General features: G+C 47.6%; 5 protein-coding genes across 5 annotated transcripts; 2 read left to right on the top strand and 3 right to left on the bottom strand.

The window, feature by feature from the left end:
- Positions 1 to 2,763: 2,763 nt before the first annotated feature.
- BDQ94DRAFT_164226 (arylamine N-acetyltransferase family protein) lies at positions 2,764 to 3,773 on the bottom strand (the record flags this gene model as incomplete). Its single annotated transcript, XM_026769951.1, has 2 exons — positions 2,764 to 3,316; positions 3,397 to 3,773. The coding sequence occupies 2 exons, from the start codon at positions 3,771 to 3,773 to the stop codon at positions 2,764 to 2,766; spliced, it is 930 nt and encodes a 309-aa protein (XP_026619770.1).
- A 978-nt stretch (positions 3,774 to 4,751) lies between these two features.
- Positions 4,752 to 7,071, bottom strand: BDQ94DRAFT_155024 (MFS general substrate transporter). The gene is made up of 5 exons (XM_026768400.1): positions 6,662 to 7,071; positions 6,245 to 6,595; positions 6,013 to 6,186; positions 5,682 to 5,956; positions 4,752 to 5,620 (listed from the first exon to the last, which is right to left on the bottom strand). Exons 1-5 carry the CDS (start codon positions 6,958 to 6,960, stop codon positions 5,112 to 5,114), a joined length of 1,608 nt encoding a protein of 535 aa, XP_026619769.1. The 5' UTR covers positions 6,961 to 7,071; the 3' UTR covers positions 4,752 to 5,111.
- Positions 7,072 to 9,448: 2,377 nt separating this feature from the next.
- On the top strand, positions 9,449 to 10,016 carry BDQ94DRAFT_155020 (uncharacterized protein). The gene has a single exon (XM_026768399.1). It carries the CDS (start codon positions 9,657 to 9,659, stop codon positions 9,849 to 9,851), a length of 195 nt encoding a protein of 64 aa, XP_026619768.1. The 5' UTR covers positions 9,449 to 9,656; the 3' UTR covers positions 9,852 to 10,016.
- Positions 10,017 to 12,576: 2,560 nt separating this feature from the next.
- Positions 12,577 to 15,022, top strand: BDQ94DRAFT_155016 (glycoside hydrolase family 32 protein). The gene is made up of 2 exons (XM_026768398.1): positions 12,577 to 13,586; positions 13,645 to 15,022. Exons 1-2 carry the CDS (start codon positions 13,191 to 13,193, stop codon positions 14,863 to 14,865), a joined length of 1,617 nt encoding a protein of 538 aa, XP_026619767.1. The 5' UTR covers positions 12,577 to 13,190; the 3' UTR covers positions 14,866 to 15,022.
- A 1,828-nt stretch (positions 15,023 to 16,850) lies between these two features.
- BDQ94DRAFT_155013 (uncharacterized protein) lies at positions 16,851 to 17,382 on the bottom strand. The gene has a single exon (XM_026768397.1). The coding sequence runs from the start codon at positions 17,311 to 17,313 to the stop codon at positions 16,924 to 16,926; it is 390 nt and encodes a 129-aa protein (XP_026619766.1). The 5' UTR covers positions 17,314 to 17,382; the 3' UTR covers positions 16,851 to 16,923.
- Between the last annotated feature and the right edge of the window lie 227 nt (positions 17,383 to 17,609).

The raw sequence follows: 17,609 nt of genomic DNA, 5'->3' as shown, positions 1-17,609 counted from the left end.
TCTAAATTAAACAGTGAACCGACCCCATGTGATCCCGAGATTTCCGATAACTGGGCTGTGACCCATGTTAGGCGACTCGGATCATTTTGCGAGTCCGGCAGTCCTCGTCAGAGGTAGGCTTAGGATATTCCTCCCCGCCCCCAAGGTTAAGTTAAAATTCCGCCAAGGTTATTCTGCCGGGTGCAAATAATACTGTATAGTATACTATTGGAGGAGAGGGAGCCCACCTGGCGCCGGCTCAATTGCCTAGTCTGGTCAACGAGAACGACGGATGACTACGGAGGGGAGTTATCCTGACTCCACTTCCGTCACGGCGTTCCGTGAATGCTATGGCAGCCCTCTACTTCCCCCAACCCGGGCTGCTCTAATGGGGGAAATTGTGCGCTGGGCCGGTGTAACCTTAACGCTCATTGCTTAAACTAGCACAATCGAAAGGGCTGGTATCATACATCTGGTTGGACGGCCTGGGTTCTGGTGGCTGTGCTAGCGTTCGAGCAGACCGGTATCAATAGGACCTCCCGTTGGAGGACGCAATGGTCAATGAGGTGTTACTGGTGTACGTAGTATAGAATTAATGTAGACCCTTGGACAAGGAACGAGAGGTTTTGGTCCGCCTGCTGCTTCCAGGCTGGTTTGGCCCTACTTTCACCAAATCGATCTGCCATACCTCGCTTCAAGATATAATGGCACCGGGTCCGCTTATTACCATCTTTTACAACGAAGTTAGTCCGACGGGTCCTACTGGGCAGCGGGATGGTCGCTATGGAAAGGAAAGCCCAATTCGGTCATTGTTCGCCCTTGTCACGGCGAGATACAGTATTCTCCTGTAAACATGCTGTCACTATCGCTCGCACCTGGGCATGCGTCCAGATAGTTCGGGCAGAAACAGTATCAATAGAGGCTGACCTGGAGCAATGCTGGGGTTGCTCCTCGGAGGTAATACGAATGACAGTTATTAAAGCAGAACGTGGTCTTTGACATCGGCCAATCTTACATGATCACTGCGCGCAGCGCTGGACAGACCTAGGGTACAGCAACCTCTTTGTAGACGCCACAATCAGGTTTCTACGGTGAGTATAGTGTCAGACAAGAAAAGGACAGTGAGCATTTCTAGAACTCCCTGCTTTCTAGTCCGAGTTCATCGGGTTCAAAACACCGATCTAAAACCCCTTGGCCTGGAGCTGACTATGTACGATCGTGTGAATCTGAGCAGAAGCAATCCACCCTAATTAACTTCAATAGGCGGTCTATATATCTCTATATCGCATATGTTTCCTCTAAATGCTCTATTATTTTGCTCCTGACGATGGCGGTTATAGAGCCCGGCGTTCCTGGGCACTATATAGAGAATAGAATGCTACTGTTTGCCCAGCCCCCTAGTCTATATCCCCTATATTTATAGATTCCCCTTCCTACTATCTATTCCATACACGCCTAATCAGGGAAGCCGCACCCTAACTAAGGTGAAAGTAATGACCTTATGCAAGTAAGCAGTTTTAAGGCAAGAAAAAGAATGAGGAAAATTTGACACATGAATAAAACTCAGGTTCTGATAAAGCATAGAATAAGGACAGGCCATGTCTTGTCTAATACCACTTTATATCATAGCACGAGGTTAGTCAACATGACTAAGTGGACTGAGGTTATTCACAGTAAGCCGATATTCGATTATCAGTATATAAGTTTCGCTTCTGTCGGAGTTTCGCTCATTATTCGTGATTTCTGAGCGTTCGCCCACGATCTGGCGGCGGAACAAGGAACCAAAGAAGGTGATGGTTCCCTCCGCAGGATAAGGTGTATCTTGCATAGTACTTACCTCGGCTAATGAAAGAAGACATTCTCATCTGCCCTCTTATATTAGATAGACGACCTGGTCTAGACCTGACTGCTGTTGGTTGCTGACAGTATGTACCCCTTTTTCTGGTGGCGGGTTTTTGAATGTATTCCCGACCTAAGTCAACCTCAAGGTAAGTTCGCTCGCCAGAGCTTCTATGGTAAATATATTATCACGGATGTGATCCGAGCGGAAATATAATATTAACGTCATGGTACGAGAGAAAAACCGACAAAATGAATACATGTGGAGAATATGGCCTACTTTTGGCCAATTTATCAGTATGAAGTGTCGACGAAGACTCGATAATCCGCGTTGCAGATTGAAAGGTGGATGAATGGGATATGTCATTGAGGAGTATATCTTCCTGTACGAAGAATTCCCTCTGTTTTGGCAGCCAAAGCGTCAGACATGCGTCGCGACGAGCAGCGGTGAAGCAAGATATGTGGCAATGTCAGAGGCATCAAAGGAAGCTTTATGACTTCGCCGCGTGTGTAATGTGTCTAAGCCATAATCCCCATATATTCTCCCCAAAACGGGTAGCGAAGGCACCCAGGAGTTCTCGTCAAAAGAGGCAACGAAGCGGTCGAAGCATATTGACGTACGCCGTCATCGTATACGGGAACTACAATCATCGACCCTATTTTAGCGTCGAGGGGAACAGTCCCAGCATAATCCAGCTCATGGACATACCAAGATCCACAGCACAATAAGGCATAGGCATTTGTTCACCTCATCAATATCGACAACAATCATCCAGTTAGATTAGGCACCAACCCACAAACTTCCCCTACCTATTTTAGCGAAGCCTAGAGTATGAGAAGTCTCTCCGAAATAGCTCAGGTATCCTGTAGACTCTGGTTTTTGAGTGATGGGAAATATCATTATTTAGACAAACAGCCCCGTCAATACCCGGGGCACATCCGAACTCAGCATGTCAATGACGATATTCTTCCTTTGATGCCGGACCGCTCCTCTTTAGCCAGCCTTATTCCGAAATGGACTTCTAGGGCATTCACTCTCTCTTCTTCCGTCGTGCAGGTCTGAATTAATATTGATTTCCCGCCAAGATTTTTCTTCACTCGGTCATGATCCAGGATGAGCTTTCCATAGATACCGTCATCCCTGCGCAGAAATTTGACTACAAGCAGCCTGGATGTCAGGAAGCAGTCTGGGCTGCGACTGGTGAAGAAATTCATGACCTCAAAATCCCGGAGAGTGAATTCGATTTCAGTAAATGCATATGCTGACACCCACGGCTGATCTCCAGTATTGCGAAACTGATATGTCCACAAATTTCGCTGTATGCTATGGTAATTTGGCTTCTGATCGTAGGATAACCGTACTTCTTGAGTGCCGAGGTTTCGAAGAGTCACGTTCGGGGTGAGAGGTAGTGGGGCCGTTGGACCATTTCCACCATAGCCAACATCCACCAAGTACCGTTGCTGATCAGGTAGGGTCACGATATTGACAGAATGCTCCCTTTGGAAGGTTTGTCATTGGCCACTCAGTTGACATTAAAGTTATTGTGAAGAGGAAAAGGCTACATTAGGGAGGCTTACCAACCCGACCATCCAGAGGGCTGACTATCACCCGTACGATGAAGCCGTGCTCCTGTGAGATACACCTGGAAGCCAAAAAACCGAAGAACATGGTAGAAGAATATATTATTCTCCATGCAGTAGCCACCACGGCGGTCCACGACCACTTTCCCGTAGATATCGGCAACATCTAGAGATATACTGGAATTCTCCGCATAGTGGAGAGCGAGGTTTTCATAGGGAACCCTTGAGAGATGGCAGGATTGAAGCGTTGAGAGAAATGTGATGTCTAATTCAGGGCGCTGATCACGCAAATAACTATCCGGCACGTGGATATGCCTGAAATATCCGTCGATTTGTTCTGCAGACAGAACAGAACCTGTGTTGCTGTCAAACATGTGATGCTGGCTCGAGGAAAATATGGTTCACGATAGAAATAAAAATAAGCAGTGGCGACCAAAAATTCTTACCTGTCTTAGTATTTATGCGCCATTTAGTCCCTGGTCGCTGTCATATTTCTTTTAGGCAAGTCCATGCGGAGTGGGTCAAACCCAAAGGTCCATTTCAACATCGAATTCGGTAGACTTTTGAACTGGGAGGGTAATTGATGTGATACGGGCTCCTGCCCCATTTTCTAAATCCTATCAGAGTCTTTGGAAGTTCCATGTCAGATTAGTGGGGTATCGGCGTTTGACCATCCCCGTTCGCCTACTATCTAGTCCAGAGTCAATTCGTAAAAGACGGGAGCTATGCCTAAAATGGGGCACGAGAACGACAGGCCAACCCACTATTTTGTTGTATTGCTGAACAGCGGATTTTATGATGTCATGGAAACGGACAGTTTGGGTGGTCGGATAGTATGACTCTGTAGATAGTCTACCAGTGTTTCCACCTGCTCTGGTATAGGGGGATCGAGTCGCTAGCAGCGGAGCCTGTTAATATGATGTAGTAGTGGATAAAGTGGCTCATCTCTCTCAAAAGTAGAGATACAATGGCATAGTGGTGTGCCTTTGTAGAGTCTGGCTAGATGCCTCCGGGGCATTTCGAAAGAAAAGTAGGAATCATGTAGGCTCAATACTGTACCTGGTAGAACATTTTACAAGTATAATGAAGCCCACGAGACGAGAATATATATTAAATGATGCGTCCATTAAGGGAAAGATACGGATATCTTATTATCATTCTCAATATCTTCCTACAATTAGATAACCCGGGCACTCTGGCTGGCCTGGAGATACTAGAACCCGTTCCTCTATTTTTAACACATTACTCTACTTCTGTGGGGTGGATACTACTAATTCAGTAGAGGAGCAGATAATTACCTGCAAACTTGAGATATCAGTGAGCTGGCACTTGTATGTGACATTACTTGTAATCCTAAAGAATGTTTTGACTGTGGTTAGGTGGCAGCCCTGGTAGGAGATTTGTAAATCTATGATTTTTCTCCAAGGCATAGTCCTTTCTCGTGTTCCGCTACCTCAACAGATAGGACTGTTCTATCAGAGAGCTTGAATACGGCAACAAATCAAGGATCGTGCAACTTCTCACTCTGGAGGGTTCTCTCCTAGATAGTCTAATCTATATGGAATATAACCGATGAGCCTTCGCAGTGCCTGCTCAGGCTTGCTGGATCTCGGAAATCTCTCCCAAATCTGACTTTTGCCTTTCACGTCTACTACCCGTCCATCCCCGGGATAACATGTGAGACATGACCGCACACTGAACACAACTGAAGCTCAATCATCTTTCACACCAACCCTGCCAATCCGCCTGAGTCCCAAACCAACGACACACAGTGTGACCAAATTGGCTGCAAAGCAGTACCAGAAGGCAGCACGATAGCCATCTAGGAGGGCTAGCGGGCTATCATGCTCGGAGCCGGGATATTTATCCGTGACCAAGTTTGCAACGATGGTCGAAGTAGTAAGTCCGAAGCTTCGGCCGATCTGTGCAATAGTATTATAGACCCCACCTGCGATACCGTGTCTTTCCTGTGGAAGAGAAGCGGTCATGACCAAATTCGAGATCGTGTACAGGGTATCAGCACCGATCGCATTTGTAGCCATGGCCGGGAAGATACATGCCCAATATGGCCAATCAGGGTTAACAATAGCCATTAAGAGAGGAGCAAGGGAGGCTGTTATGACCGCAAAAATTGACAAGACATCTGCCCTTACTCGCTGGATGAATAGCCCCACAAGAATGCTGGCTAGCACTCCGCCAACTGGAGCGGGCAGAAGCCTTACTGTGCAGCAACTCAGTATCTATCCCCAATCTCTCGAAGATACCCGGAGATCTCAACGTACCTGATGTCTGGAGCGCAGATAAACCTTGCACGTATTGGAAGAACAAAGAAGCTAGAGTTTCAGTGGCATTAAAGGCCCCCCAAACTAAGAAAACATTGACGCACACACTGGTGAAAACACGATTACTCCAGATAGCAGTAGGGAAGAGCGCCGTTCGGCCGGCACCTTCCTGGTATCTTATCCATAGACAGAATGCGCCAGCGAGGATGCAGGACAAAATGATCAATGCAATAACGGTAGGGTGTGAAATATTATGCCCACTACTTGCTAATGTACTTGAATAGACGTTAGCCTGTTGGGTTTGAGAAGCAACGCAAATGGATTCACCCACGTCAGGACGTATGATATGATTGCCAGAAAGGCACTTGCTAAGAGAGCGCCAGTCCAGTCTATGCCGTGTAGCAAAAGATGGAAAGTGATCTTCCTCGGTGGCCCGATGCTGGGGAGCATGGCAATGGCTACCAACATGTTTAGACTGTTCAGTATAGCCCCAGAATAAAAGGTCCTACTTAATATTAATACTATGCATCATTCAACAATAAATGCAGGGTATTAGCGCTGACCATTTCCACCCTATCGTGTCGGCGATGACTCCACCCAAGCAGAGACCTATGGAGAAGCCAACGGGTTGTCCCCCTCCCATTGAAGCAAACGCGATGTTCCGTCGCTTTCCATTGCTGAAAATCTTCGTTGTAATGCTAACGGCGGGAGGAAGACACAATGAATTAGCCAAGCCCGCAACAGCTCTGAAGGCGATGAATTGATAGCCGGCTTGGGAGAAGCCACAAAGAATGTTAGCGAGTAATTGAAGTAGACAGCCGAGATGGAACAAGGGTGGGGCGCCGAAAACGTCGACCAGGGCGCCGCTTAACAAAAGCGTACATCCACTGACCAGAGAGAAAATAGACGCCGGCCTGCATGTAACATGTCAATCTAGCACGTTGGTCGTATGTAATGCAAACCGGAGTTACCTGTCTTACCAAAGTAACAAATTTCGCGAGATATGGATATCTGCTGCAATTTTTGGGAGACAGACGACGATTGCTCCATTCAGAAAAGAAGGAATGGCAGTAGTTAGAGACAGAGAGAAGATGAGTGCAGAGGCGGAGATCCCGGGCATCTCCGTACGAGTGCCGATATCATCATTCTGGAGCTCAGGTGTTCTAACTGCTGGCGGAGAGGCAGCTTCTCGGCCGCAATTATCCAGAGCAATATCGGGATTGCGCGACGGCGTTGGAGGATCAGTTAGCTCCAAGTGCGTGATCATGTCGGAAGACATCCGGGCGAAAGATGACTCCCAGCGTTCAACACCGGGGGGCAGGAGTTTATCCAAAAACGGCGAGTAGGTTCAAGGGCAGCGTACCTCTGCGACCATTATGACATTTATAGACGTGGAGAGCCGGCTAAACCTACTTATCACACTGCATGTTAATAAGTAACCAGCTCAAGTGGGTGAGTCATAAGTGGCGGGGCTACCCGGACTACTAGTTGTAACCAAAAGCATAGAGAATTCCTCGAAAGGGGTCATCATAATCCTGCAGGCGCAACGCCTATTAACATCTTTCTACCGCTAGATTAAAGCCTTCCTGAAATGCACTCACCAGAAATGGAAATAAATTTCCCAATTATTGGCGCAGGGCTTGCTGGACCGAGCACTGCTGCCCTTTTAGGTCAGAACTGAAGTTCCTAATCCCTGTTCCCTTCGAATAGAAACCCGACTCGACGTCTACGTCTATATATGTGCATATAGGACTGTAAGAACTAGTTATTACGCGCAGGTATTTATATACTACCATCAGTGTGCGAAGGTGTCAATCTTTACAGGTTGGGCATTGTGAGACCCGCATCGGATTTCCTAAATAAGTAAAGAGAACCTACCTTGTCGGAATTGCTTATCAGATCAGGCGTTTGTAGAGAGGTGAGATGAGTAGCGAGATTTTGTCCACATGTATTCTCAGCACATCACATATCAACGTTGCAAATGAGAGTTACATGTTGAAACATGCTTCGAACCCCTGTACTACTGTATGGTAGCGAGCGATCCTAAGAATGCATCAGGCGGTTGATAAGGGATATAGAAGAAGCTATTGCCAGTGGACCTAGTCTGCCATGAAGGTTGCACCATTAATCTTGTCCTATAGCGCAAGGATGTTAGATGTTAACGTCGCTCTTGCGCACCGGATAGGGCAGGTGGGGCTTAACGGAAACATGGAATGTTGAGCCCTCTGGCGCGGTAACGGTTAGCTCAGATGGTTTTTGGGCCTAGCGTCTTCCATAGTGTGTGGCTGCTACGTAGGTGGTTTCTGTCTGATTGTAGCGTCTGCGTATCGACTAGAATTCAACTTCACGCATGTTCGTGTGCCTGTCTTTCCGCCCAGCTCTCTGGCGGAAACCCAAATGCAAAATTGAGAGTTAAGCAGCTAAACTACAATAGATAAATGCGGAAACACACGTGATGAGCTGATGCTGCATCTGGTTGGTAAGTCCTAGCTGTAACATAAGTTCGACAAGTTCTGATAAGCCACGGGTAAGAAATATGTAGCTGGAATAACAGCAGCTTTTTTGCCCATTTTTGGTCCATAATGCTGCCAAGATCGAAATATCAGATTACTTGCTTCATCCTTAGACATAACTTTCCCTATGTACATCAGCTGCTTAAGTGCTCACCTTACGTATATCCAAACTAATATTGTTTCTGCATATTCAGCACCTTTGAGGGAGCGGGGGTCTTTGATGTGATTTTGCGGAGTCACCGAAAGACATAATTCGTTATCCCAGGGTAAATTATACTGTAAATTTTGTGATGTGTTACTGCTGTCTGTAGCTCCTACCAGTTTTTGTGATCTTTAGTGATCGACAACATGATAGCACATATTGCTATCATGTATCCCATCTCTTTATTAAATAATACAGTATAGGTTATCAAGGTCCATTATTCCTCTGGGTTAGAAAGTGAAGGCGTAGTCGGCATTTATTTTGCAATTATAGTGCAGCGCGGCCATCACCTCATCTTAGAATTCTATATGCGTCTTAAATCAATCTAGGCTTTTGACATTGGCTAGAGGAGGTGCTGCAAAAGGCACAGAGCCGGTCCCAAGACCATAGCCCATCCTGGAAAATGACGTTCCAATGTCGGTTGGGTTAAAGGATGCTCTCTGCTAGTATTGCAGCTTTGGTGGAAGATATCTACGTTCGGAGGGGAAATCGTGCATGTATCTTCTCAATAGTAGCTCGGCTAGAGACCTTCCGGGTGTATGTACCCGGCAACTCGTCTTTCTGGAAAGTCATCTGAAGGTAAATAAACATGAGCATCTGCGTCTAAGATGGACCAGCAAGTGCAACGTATCTACTCAATCTACCAAGCTGTCTGTGTTATTGTTCAAATCCGAAATCGTATAGATACGACAAACTATGTCTAATACATCATAAAGGCCGCCCCTCCAGTATGTATATGTAAGCTTCTTCTCCCTTCAGCCCCAGATCATACGTCCTGACGAGACGACACGGTATAAAGGCGCTGCAGGCTAATATTATATAGTTTGCTGTCACCTACACTGCAGAACAATTCCACAGTGTCTGCCGCGGTAAAGTTACCGCGGAAGGACTCCTTGGATGTTATCAGACGGGCGCAGCAGGATGGTTGCAAGAAGACGATGCTCACCACAATGACCAGGGCTAGTACTTATGTCAATTTGCGACTGGCAAGGCAATACCCTGGCATTTGCAGGATGACTTCGGGCGTACACATCCCTACCACGTCAACAAGATCTACGCTGCCCAAGCCGGCGGTGTATTGTATCTCCAAGACCCTCGGGAATTCGGAATGCGGCTGCTTGCCGAAACTCTTTCGTCGCTAGTGGCATTCGGATAAGACGGACTAGACTATGAATACCTCAGCCCCTCCAACAAAGAGACCCAGCAGCGAGTATTCCGCGGTCAACTCAACTACCGCTCTTCCTACATAGATTATTTCACATGTCCTGGTTCCCTGGTGATGGACTGGTTCATTCCCTCTCGGGATCCGACTCGGAGATGGAGCAGTGGGCTGAGTTATGGTTGGGTATTAGTGTGAATGGGATCAGTTTCCGGATAGACGATCAGCTGGATATGGTGCGCCATGTACCGCTAAACAGATGCCGGAAAGGGACGCCCCATGGTGCGAAGTGTTGAGCAATGATGAGGAGATCGCGTCATATTTGGGGACAGCACGCCCGCTGCCTCCCTCCGGGAAATATCAGGAGTTTATTGCTGGGCAGATGATCAAATCACGCAATGAAGCTTGTACCATTGAGCGCGTCGCGATGGTGGTGGCTGGTGTTAAGGGAGTTCCGGTGGAAACTGTGGCGGAAGCAGCGCGGAATAACAGCGTGCATTTGTTTGGACTGGGACAGAACTTGATGGTATATAGACTAGTCAAGTCAGTACTCTGCTCGCGGGCGTAGACATGCACCGCTATCTATGACGGATAATAGCAGCTATTGGGCATTTACAGATTCTTTTTGATGTTTACTGCCGCACAATTCACAGCGGAATCTAATTGGAGCGCCTAGAATATCCTATTGAAGCTGTATGACTTGCTTGGCTCCACCGAATGGCTACTGATCCTGAACTCCACTCAGCGCAAGTCTTGCTCAATTGTCGTTCATAAGGCCCGGACAACTGGGAGTGCTGGTACTGGTATTGGTGATGATAATAAAGATAAAACCGTATGTATCTCTTAGCTCAGTTTCCTGATTTGCCGGATAGTATTGTGCCCTCCTCATTGCCCATAGTAATGAGAATACTTGCAGTCCCGGCAGTTAGTTCTTTGTTTCGAATAAACGCTTCGCCATGCGGTAGCGGTGCAGTGAAAGCTATTCTGTCTCTAGCCCTATACCGGTCGCTTTAGAACAAACTTCAAGAAATGGACCCAGTGGTCCAGATTCTGTTTTGTTGTCGCTTGAGAACTCCTTCAATCGAGGTATCACAGGGCTAATTCGCCGTCGCGATCTACAACACACTCTTTACTTTGGGGGGTGGGGGGGGGGGGAGAAGAGGGTTGTCCAGATGTGACTGAAATAGCATTGTCTCTAGCCAACAATCGTCTCCTTGGTAAAGTGATTCGCTATCCGGTCCCTCAAAGTAGATTCTCGCAAAAGGCAGAACTGTGGCCGGTTCCGACGGCACGGCCAGCCAAGTCACGTGGTACCGACACGTCACACGGTCACACCTGAACGCTCTTTGCCTCGCGTTAAATGGTACCCGAGATTTGGTATTCCAGCCAGAAACGACTGTGGTCCGCTCCCGCGGCTGCTTCGGGTTGACTTTCCTGGAACGAAAAGGGACATCTGTCTGTCAATCTCAGTAATGTACGATATAACGCGATCCATGCATGAGCTTAGAATGGTCAGGTTACATTTCTGTCACAGGAGAAATGTGAGCGTTGCATTGCCCCAGAATGGTGGAGAAGCCAGTGACTAGGGCCGTTCAAGGGCTGCTTCCACGCTGTGAGACACGAGAAACTTAGCGTCAGTGAGGCCTCAGTCTTTCTGATACAATGGTGGTCAGCCGCTGCCTAGGTCAAAAATCAGTCTTAGCTATGGTAGGTAAAGCGGAAGGCCAGTCCCACCGGATGAATGGCCTTACGTCCACTTGTCAGTGGGAGGGAGATTTTACGCGTCTGGTCGACGCCATCGGCCTGCACGAATGTCTCCACCATTGCCATATACTTATTGTAATCAATGATGGGACAGCGAGGGAAGGTAACAATGGGCAGGCGACGTGTAGGAGACATGGAATGAAAACGAACGTGTTACAGCAAACGTCCAGGTCCATGTTCCTATTTCCATTCTCCCCTAACAAGATCAAATCCTAATCATACGTTGGCAATGTCCATCGAGACTACCCTGGGAACTACATGGGGTGATATCTCTCACCTACGTGCAGCGCTTGTTTGACGTGATAGACATCCCGCACAACGGGATGACCCTTCCACACATCATCGTAGCATAGCAGGCACCTACAGCAGACCGCAATCCACATACATAGCGCGATTTTCGAGACACAGCTGGTTTTATCACCAGGTGGTGGGACACTCTGGCGGCCAAGGTCTCCGGGGTAGATGCCGTCCTTCGTGCCATCGGACAGGTTTGTTGATCCGACCTGGAGCAGCCCAGTCCAGTACATCACGTGTGTTCTTGTTGCGCGCTCGCCCGCTTCAGCTCGAATAATAACTTGTCGCAGAAGCAGGTGGGTATCTTCCCCCAGGTTTCGTGGATGATCCATTGGTCGCTGTGCTTAGCGATACTATGGATGCTCTTGCACTTGTCGCATAATTTAGCTGGTAAGAGGTAAGAGCCTAGCCGGACATTCGCTGAAAATTCACAAAACACGCTTCTTGCCATGACAAGTCGATCGCGCCCATCGGTGTGAACACAACCACTTCGTCTCACAGAAAGGAAGTTTAATGAGCTGAAAAGAACGCAGTCGGGGGCGAGGGACCAAGTATCGTCCTGATACTATACAATACATTCAACACCTGAGACAAGAAGCCCTTTTACCCATTTCAATAAGAAGAGAGATCCAAGCATTTGCTACGGACGGAGTAGAATGGTCATTCACGCAGGTCCCCTTCCTCTTTTACTTGCTCAAGCGACTAGTGACTGTTGGGACTATCTTGTTGGGAGAGAGTGCTTACACAGCCATCCACAGAAGGCTGCGACACTAGCCCCGCCATTGGTACCCCCTCATGCGGCTACACCTATGAACAGCGAAACTGTGTTTCTTGGAAGGATCTTGACCTGAGTGTTCCAGTTTTCCAACACCTGCACCGACGTATACACTTTGGCGGCCCCGATTGGTCCTGACCAACGCTTGCCCGGTATTTCTCCGCAATCGGCGAATCCCCGGAGTCCGGGCGCAATTGACTAAACTGTAGAGTGGAAATCAGGGATATATATACCGGTCTTGCAGTCAATTTCACCGATCGAAGATTGGAGTTTCTCCGAGGAAGCTCATCGGTGAGCCGTTGTCCCTAATCATGGAGCAGTTATCCGCTCAATCCCGGGTACGGTCCGCGTCTGTACACTGTCAACATCACCCCACGCGGGAAAATAACGCATTCGATGAAGAATGACAGGCTCCGAACTTTTTGAGACGCAGCTGACCGATTGCACAAGTACCATCGAGTCAGTTAGGGAGAACATAGTTATGTGGACGAACATGGATAGGAAATTCCGCGAATATGAAATAGTTAGTAGGGTTTTATGAAAGGTAGGCCAAATAGACCAGGTAATAATTGAGTTGTTGGGTGTTGCAATGTAAAAGGTTTATCTACCTGTGAACATTATTCGGAGGACCCCGCTTTGTAACGCTGGCTATCGAAGGAACAAGGCAGTGCACCCAAGACATACGAGGACTACTACGAGTTGCCGAGGAATTCACAACTAGCTCATATATAAGCAAGGTCATCTAGTGTCTGAATCTCCAGGACCATCGTCTCACAAAGTGAATTCTCAGGAACCATCCGTAATGGCTCATCTCCCGAAGGTCCTTGCCGTTTGTATTTTGGCGGGCATCGCATATGCCTTCAACTATGACCAGCCTTACCGTGGCCAATACCATTTCTCACCCCTGGAAAATTGGATGAATGATCCCAACGGGCTTCTATATCATAATGGCATCTACCATCTGTTCTTTCAGTACAACCCTGGCGGTATTCAGTGGGGCAACCTATCATGGGGCCATGCTACCAGTCGCGATCTCACCCACTGGGAGGAGCAGCCCATCGCCCTTCTGGCCCGTGGATACGGAGGCAATAACATCACCGAGATGTACTTCAGCGGAAGTGCTGTTGCCGATGTGAACAACACAAGTGGCTTCGGAAAGAACGGCAAGGCACCCATAGTAGCCATGTACACTTCCTACGTACGTACCCATCCCCAAATAATTTCCTGGGGTGCAAATAACTAACAGTATTTCATAGTACCCCGTTACGCAGACGTTACCGAGTGGTCAGACCGTCCAGGAGGGCCAGCAGGCACAGTCCATCGCGTATAGTCTTGACGATGGTATGACATGGACGACGTACGATGCTGCTAATCCAGTCATTACAAACCCTCCCGAACCCTATCAAGCTCAATACCAGAACTTTCGGGATCCCTTTGTGTTCTGGCACGAGGAGTCCCAAAAGTGGGTCGTTATCATAAGTCTTGCCGCTTTGCACAAGCTCGCGTTTTATACTTCCGATAACCTCAAAGACTGGAAGCTGGTGAGTGAATTCGGCCCTTACAACGCGCAAGATGGAGTGTGGGAGTGCCCAGGCCTTTTCAAGCTGCCTATTGACGGGGGAAACTCCACGAAATGGGTCCTCACGAGCGGACTGAATCCCGGTGGACCCCCAGGCACCGTCGGCTCAGGAACCCAGTACTTTGTGGGAGAATTTGACGGAAACACATTCACTCCCAACGACGACACAGTATATCCGGGAAATTCGACCGCCAACTGGATGGACTGGGGCCCGGACTTCTATGCTGCGGCCGGCTACAATGGCCTTTCGCTTAACGACCACGTCCACATCGGATGGATGAACAACTGGCAGTATGGTGCAAACATTCCCACATATCCCTGGCGCAGCGCCATGGCCATTCCTCGACACCTGGCTCTGAAAACCATCTGCGGCAAAGCAACACTAGTACAACAGCCCCAGGAGGCGTGGTCTTCAATCTTGAGCAAGAATCCAGTCTATTCGCGTACCTATAACACCGTCCCGGTAGGCTCCACCAACGTGAGCACGACCGGAGAGATGGTCAAGATAGACTTGAGCTTCTCTGCTGCTTCAACGGCATCATCATTTGCGATCGCCCTCCGAGCCTCCGCCGACTTTAGTGAGCAGACCCTTGTTGGTTACGACTTTGTCAACAAGCAACTCTTTCTTGACCGCACCAAGTCCGGAGACGTGTCATTCGATCAGACATTCGCGAGCGTCTATCGTGGGCCTCTCACACCGGATAACACTGGCATGGTCAGCTTGAGCATCTTTGTCGATAGGTCCAGCGTCGAGGTGTTTGGTGGCCAGGGCGAGGCCACCCTGACGGCTCAGATCTTTCCAAGTAATGATGCGGTTCACGCCCGCTTGCTGTCTACTGGTGGAGCTACTAAGAACGTTTACCTTGACATTTACAATGTTACTTCGACATGGAATTGATCCCTTTTAGCTACTCATGGCCGTGTGTGTGTCTTGAGAGGCAGGGAATATGTAGTTTAGGACCTCAGGGTCAACCTCTAGAACAGAATACAACGGATTCCTTTTCGGTTCAGGCACAAAGCAAAGTGCGGACAGTCAGGCAGCACCAAGTCCGAGTGATAGACCCACAGCGGCCCAGTTTTTGCACCTCATCACTGCGAACCCCTCTCGCCAAGAGAAGAATGGACCCATATGTACGTCAGTACTTTGCGCAATTTATGGCAGATGATGAGATTCGAGAATTTTAAAGGTGCATACGCCATGCGCACAGCCCTCGGCTGCCCGGTCGCGCCCGGTCGCCCTTCTCGCGACTGGAGTACACGCGACCCAGCAAGGCATATCGTACCTCCTCGCATTCTTATTCCCGGTGCTTGTGGCATGCTGCTCACTCCTCAACAAATTTACATATTATAAGCGAGAGGGTATACGGGTTCGTCGCGGGGCCAGCAATAGGCGGCATACATACTTACTGCTGTACGGCGGCTGATTCCAGACATAATGGTATAATGGTAAGCACATATGGTATCCAAGCCAATATTTAGGGTTATCCGAATTTTCGCATATGTTGCTTTGACTTGGTAGTAACTGCCATATCAACGGGTGTTTCGGATGCCCTTCGGAGAAGAATCTCTAGTGCTAATACTTCTCGCTATTTTCACGGTGTAGTCTTCATCTTAGTCTGCAAGCTAGAGTGATAAGATCGTATGCCCATGTCACGGAACTGGAAGTCACCGTAAATATGCTAGAGAACGATGCGTAGTGCCGAAGGAGAAATATTTCTTCATCAGCAGGAACACTAACCGTGGTCTTATCGCGGAGCTGTTAAGCGCGGAAAGCTTGCATGTACTATTTATATATTCTGGTAGGCAAGTTCACATACCCAAGTCACATTCGCTATCCTCCACACCTTTGCCTTTCACGCCTCAGGCTGTATAGTCTGGATAGCAATAATACAAGCAATACTCCTTACATTTCCCTTACACTACGTTCTAACAGGTTATAAGCCTGGCTTGTATATCCAGATAAGCTATTTTAATTTTATTCATCTCTCCTTTAGGCCTCCCAATCAGCCAGAACAGATCTGTAAGACAAGATCTTTGATCCTAGAAACTCTGCATTAAACTGGATTTGTATAATTGATTATTTAATTTCAGCTAATAATGCTTAATTCCTTTACCAAGTCTACAGCAACCCTTTAGCGTGTTGTGGAGGCTGACATTATTGCAGGACACCGAGAAAGAAAGATAATTTATTCACTAAGGGTTACAAGTTCCGACTTCAGTTATTCGACTAGTTCTTGGTCGTATCCGTCTCCCAGTAGTCGATCCTCTTTGTCGAAAAGCTCAAGTTCCAGTTCTTTTTTACGTTGCTGGAAATGATAAAACTGCGTGATGGTGGAAGACTGAGCAGCCATCATGGCAATCCTGTTATTTAGGCCCCTGATTTCCTCGTCGAAGCGTGAGTCTGGTGTGATATCCTCGGACAGAAAGACATGCCGGTCAAGGAAATAAGCGAGCAATTGCTTCTCAGCGTGCGAAGCTTTAAACTGCTCTGGGATCCCTTGGTTAGAGAATCGGCCGGCAGTGGATGGCCCACAGCAGCCGCTATCTTTAGAACCGTTTCTTTCCAGTCCTTGCTACTTACTCTGGTGAAGAACTATTCCGAATGACCCCACACACTCATCGCTGCTGCAGAAAGTAAAGGGCTACCCCTGTCTACAATTGGTTGAGCTAGACCAAAAGCCCTGGGTTTCCTGTTATCGCGCAACTATCGATCGGCGCTTCGAGAGAGGAGTATCTTGGTAGTCTCTAATCTACCCCAAAGGGACGCCTCCATGAGCGCAGTTCTTCCATACTTATTTTTGGCATTTACTTCACTGCCATGCTCGAGAAGAAGAAGAACCATGGTTGCGCTTCTCTCTTGGAAAGCCATAATAAGAGAGGTATCTCCGTCTGACCTTTCAGATGATGTTTTCAGATAATGCTTCACTTGGTATATCTTGCCGGTAACACAGTTTGATTAGGCAAGTAGAACGCGCCGCGTCTCAAATGGCACTTCATCTCTGAGTAGTGACCGTCTCCGTGGAATCGTCGAAGCAATTTTTATGTTCAATATGCCCATGTTGGAAACTGTATTAGATAAAGATGCTGTCTCATCAGGATCCTCCTCTGAATATGAAACAGTATTGACATTGGCAAACCGCGCTCTGATATTGCCAACCTCGTACGCAAAAGGAAAGTTGTATTGATAGGAAGGTCCCTCAAAGTCACAATGCAGAATGCACAGCCCACTTTCGTGTGACAGAAATGTATGAAGATGAATTTCTTTGTAATAAGGGCAAAGAATCCAGAAGTCGGCATTAGTCTGCCAAATAATGTCAACTGAAGGAAAGGTTTGCTGACTGGACATTTTTGCTAATGATGGAATAATGTTTGGTTCTTCCTAGCCTTTGGAGGAGGCATCTGCATGGGTCGATAGGTGCGGGCTTACAGCTCAGCGTGGTCTGAAATAAACTCAGCGTGGTCTAACGCTAAATACGGAACAACTCTTTTCCATCTTAACCATGATGAGGTCTTTATTTTTCATAAAAATTACATATTTTCAGTATACTGAAAATATGCACATTTTAATCCTAAGCTTAGAGTATTCAAAAAAAAAAGAAAAAAAAAAAAAAAAAAAAAAAAAATATCCAAAATACTCTAAAA

This window comes from Aspergillus welwitschiae (assembly GCF_003344945.1).
Source record: "Aspergillus welwitschiae strain CBS 139.54b unplaced genomic scaffold BDQ94scaffold_89, whole genome shotgun sequence".
NCBI classification, from domain to species: Eukaryota; Fungi; Ascomycota; class Eurotiomycetes; order Eurotiales; family Aspergillaceae; genus Aspergillus; species Aspergillus welwitschiae.
Note: the sequence above shows the minus strand (reverse complement) of the source record. Positions and strands in the feature narration are given on the sequence as shown.

Coding starts and splice junctions, on each gene's coding strand:
- BDQ94DRAFT_155024 (XM_026768400.1), bottom strand. CDS start 6,960: ATGTCTTCCGACATGATCACGCACTTGGAGCTAACTGATCCTCCAACG. Junction 6,596..6,661: donor TCGCGAAATTTGTTACTTTG/GTAAGACAGGTA, acceptor TGTTACATGCAG/GCCGGCGTCTATTTTCTCTC. Junction 5,957..6,012: donor ATCATATCATACGTCCTGAC/GTGGGTGAATCC, acceptor CGTCTATTCAAG/TACATTAGCAAGTAGTGGGC.
- BDQ94DRAFT_155020 (XM_026768399.1), top strand. CDS start 9,657: ATGTCCTGGTTCCCTGGTGATGGACTGGTTCATTCCCTCTCGGGATCC.
- BDQ94DRAFT_155016 (XM_026768398.1), top strand. CDS start 13,191: ATGGCTCATCTCCCGAAGGTCCTTGCCGTTTGTATTTTGGCGGGCATC. Junction 13,587..13,644: donor TAGCCATGTACACTTCCTAC/GTACGTACCCAT, acceptor AGTATTTCATAG/TACCCCGTTACGCAGACGTT.
- BDQ94DRAFT_155013 (XM_026768397.1), bottom strand. CDS start 17,313: ATGTCCAGTCAGCAAACCTTTCCTTCAGTTGACATTATTTGGCAGACT.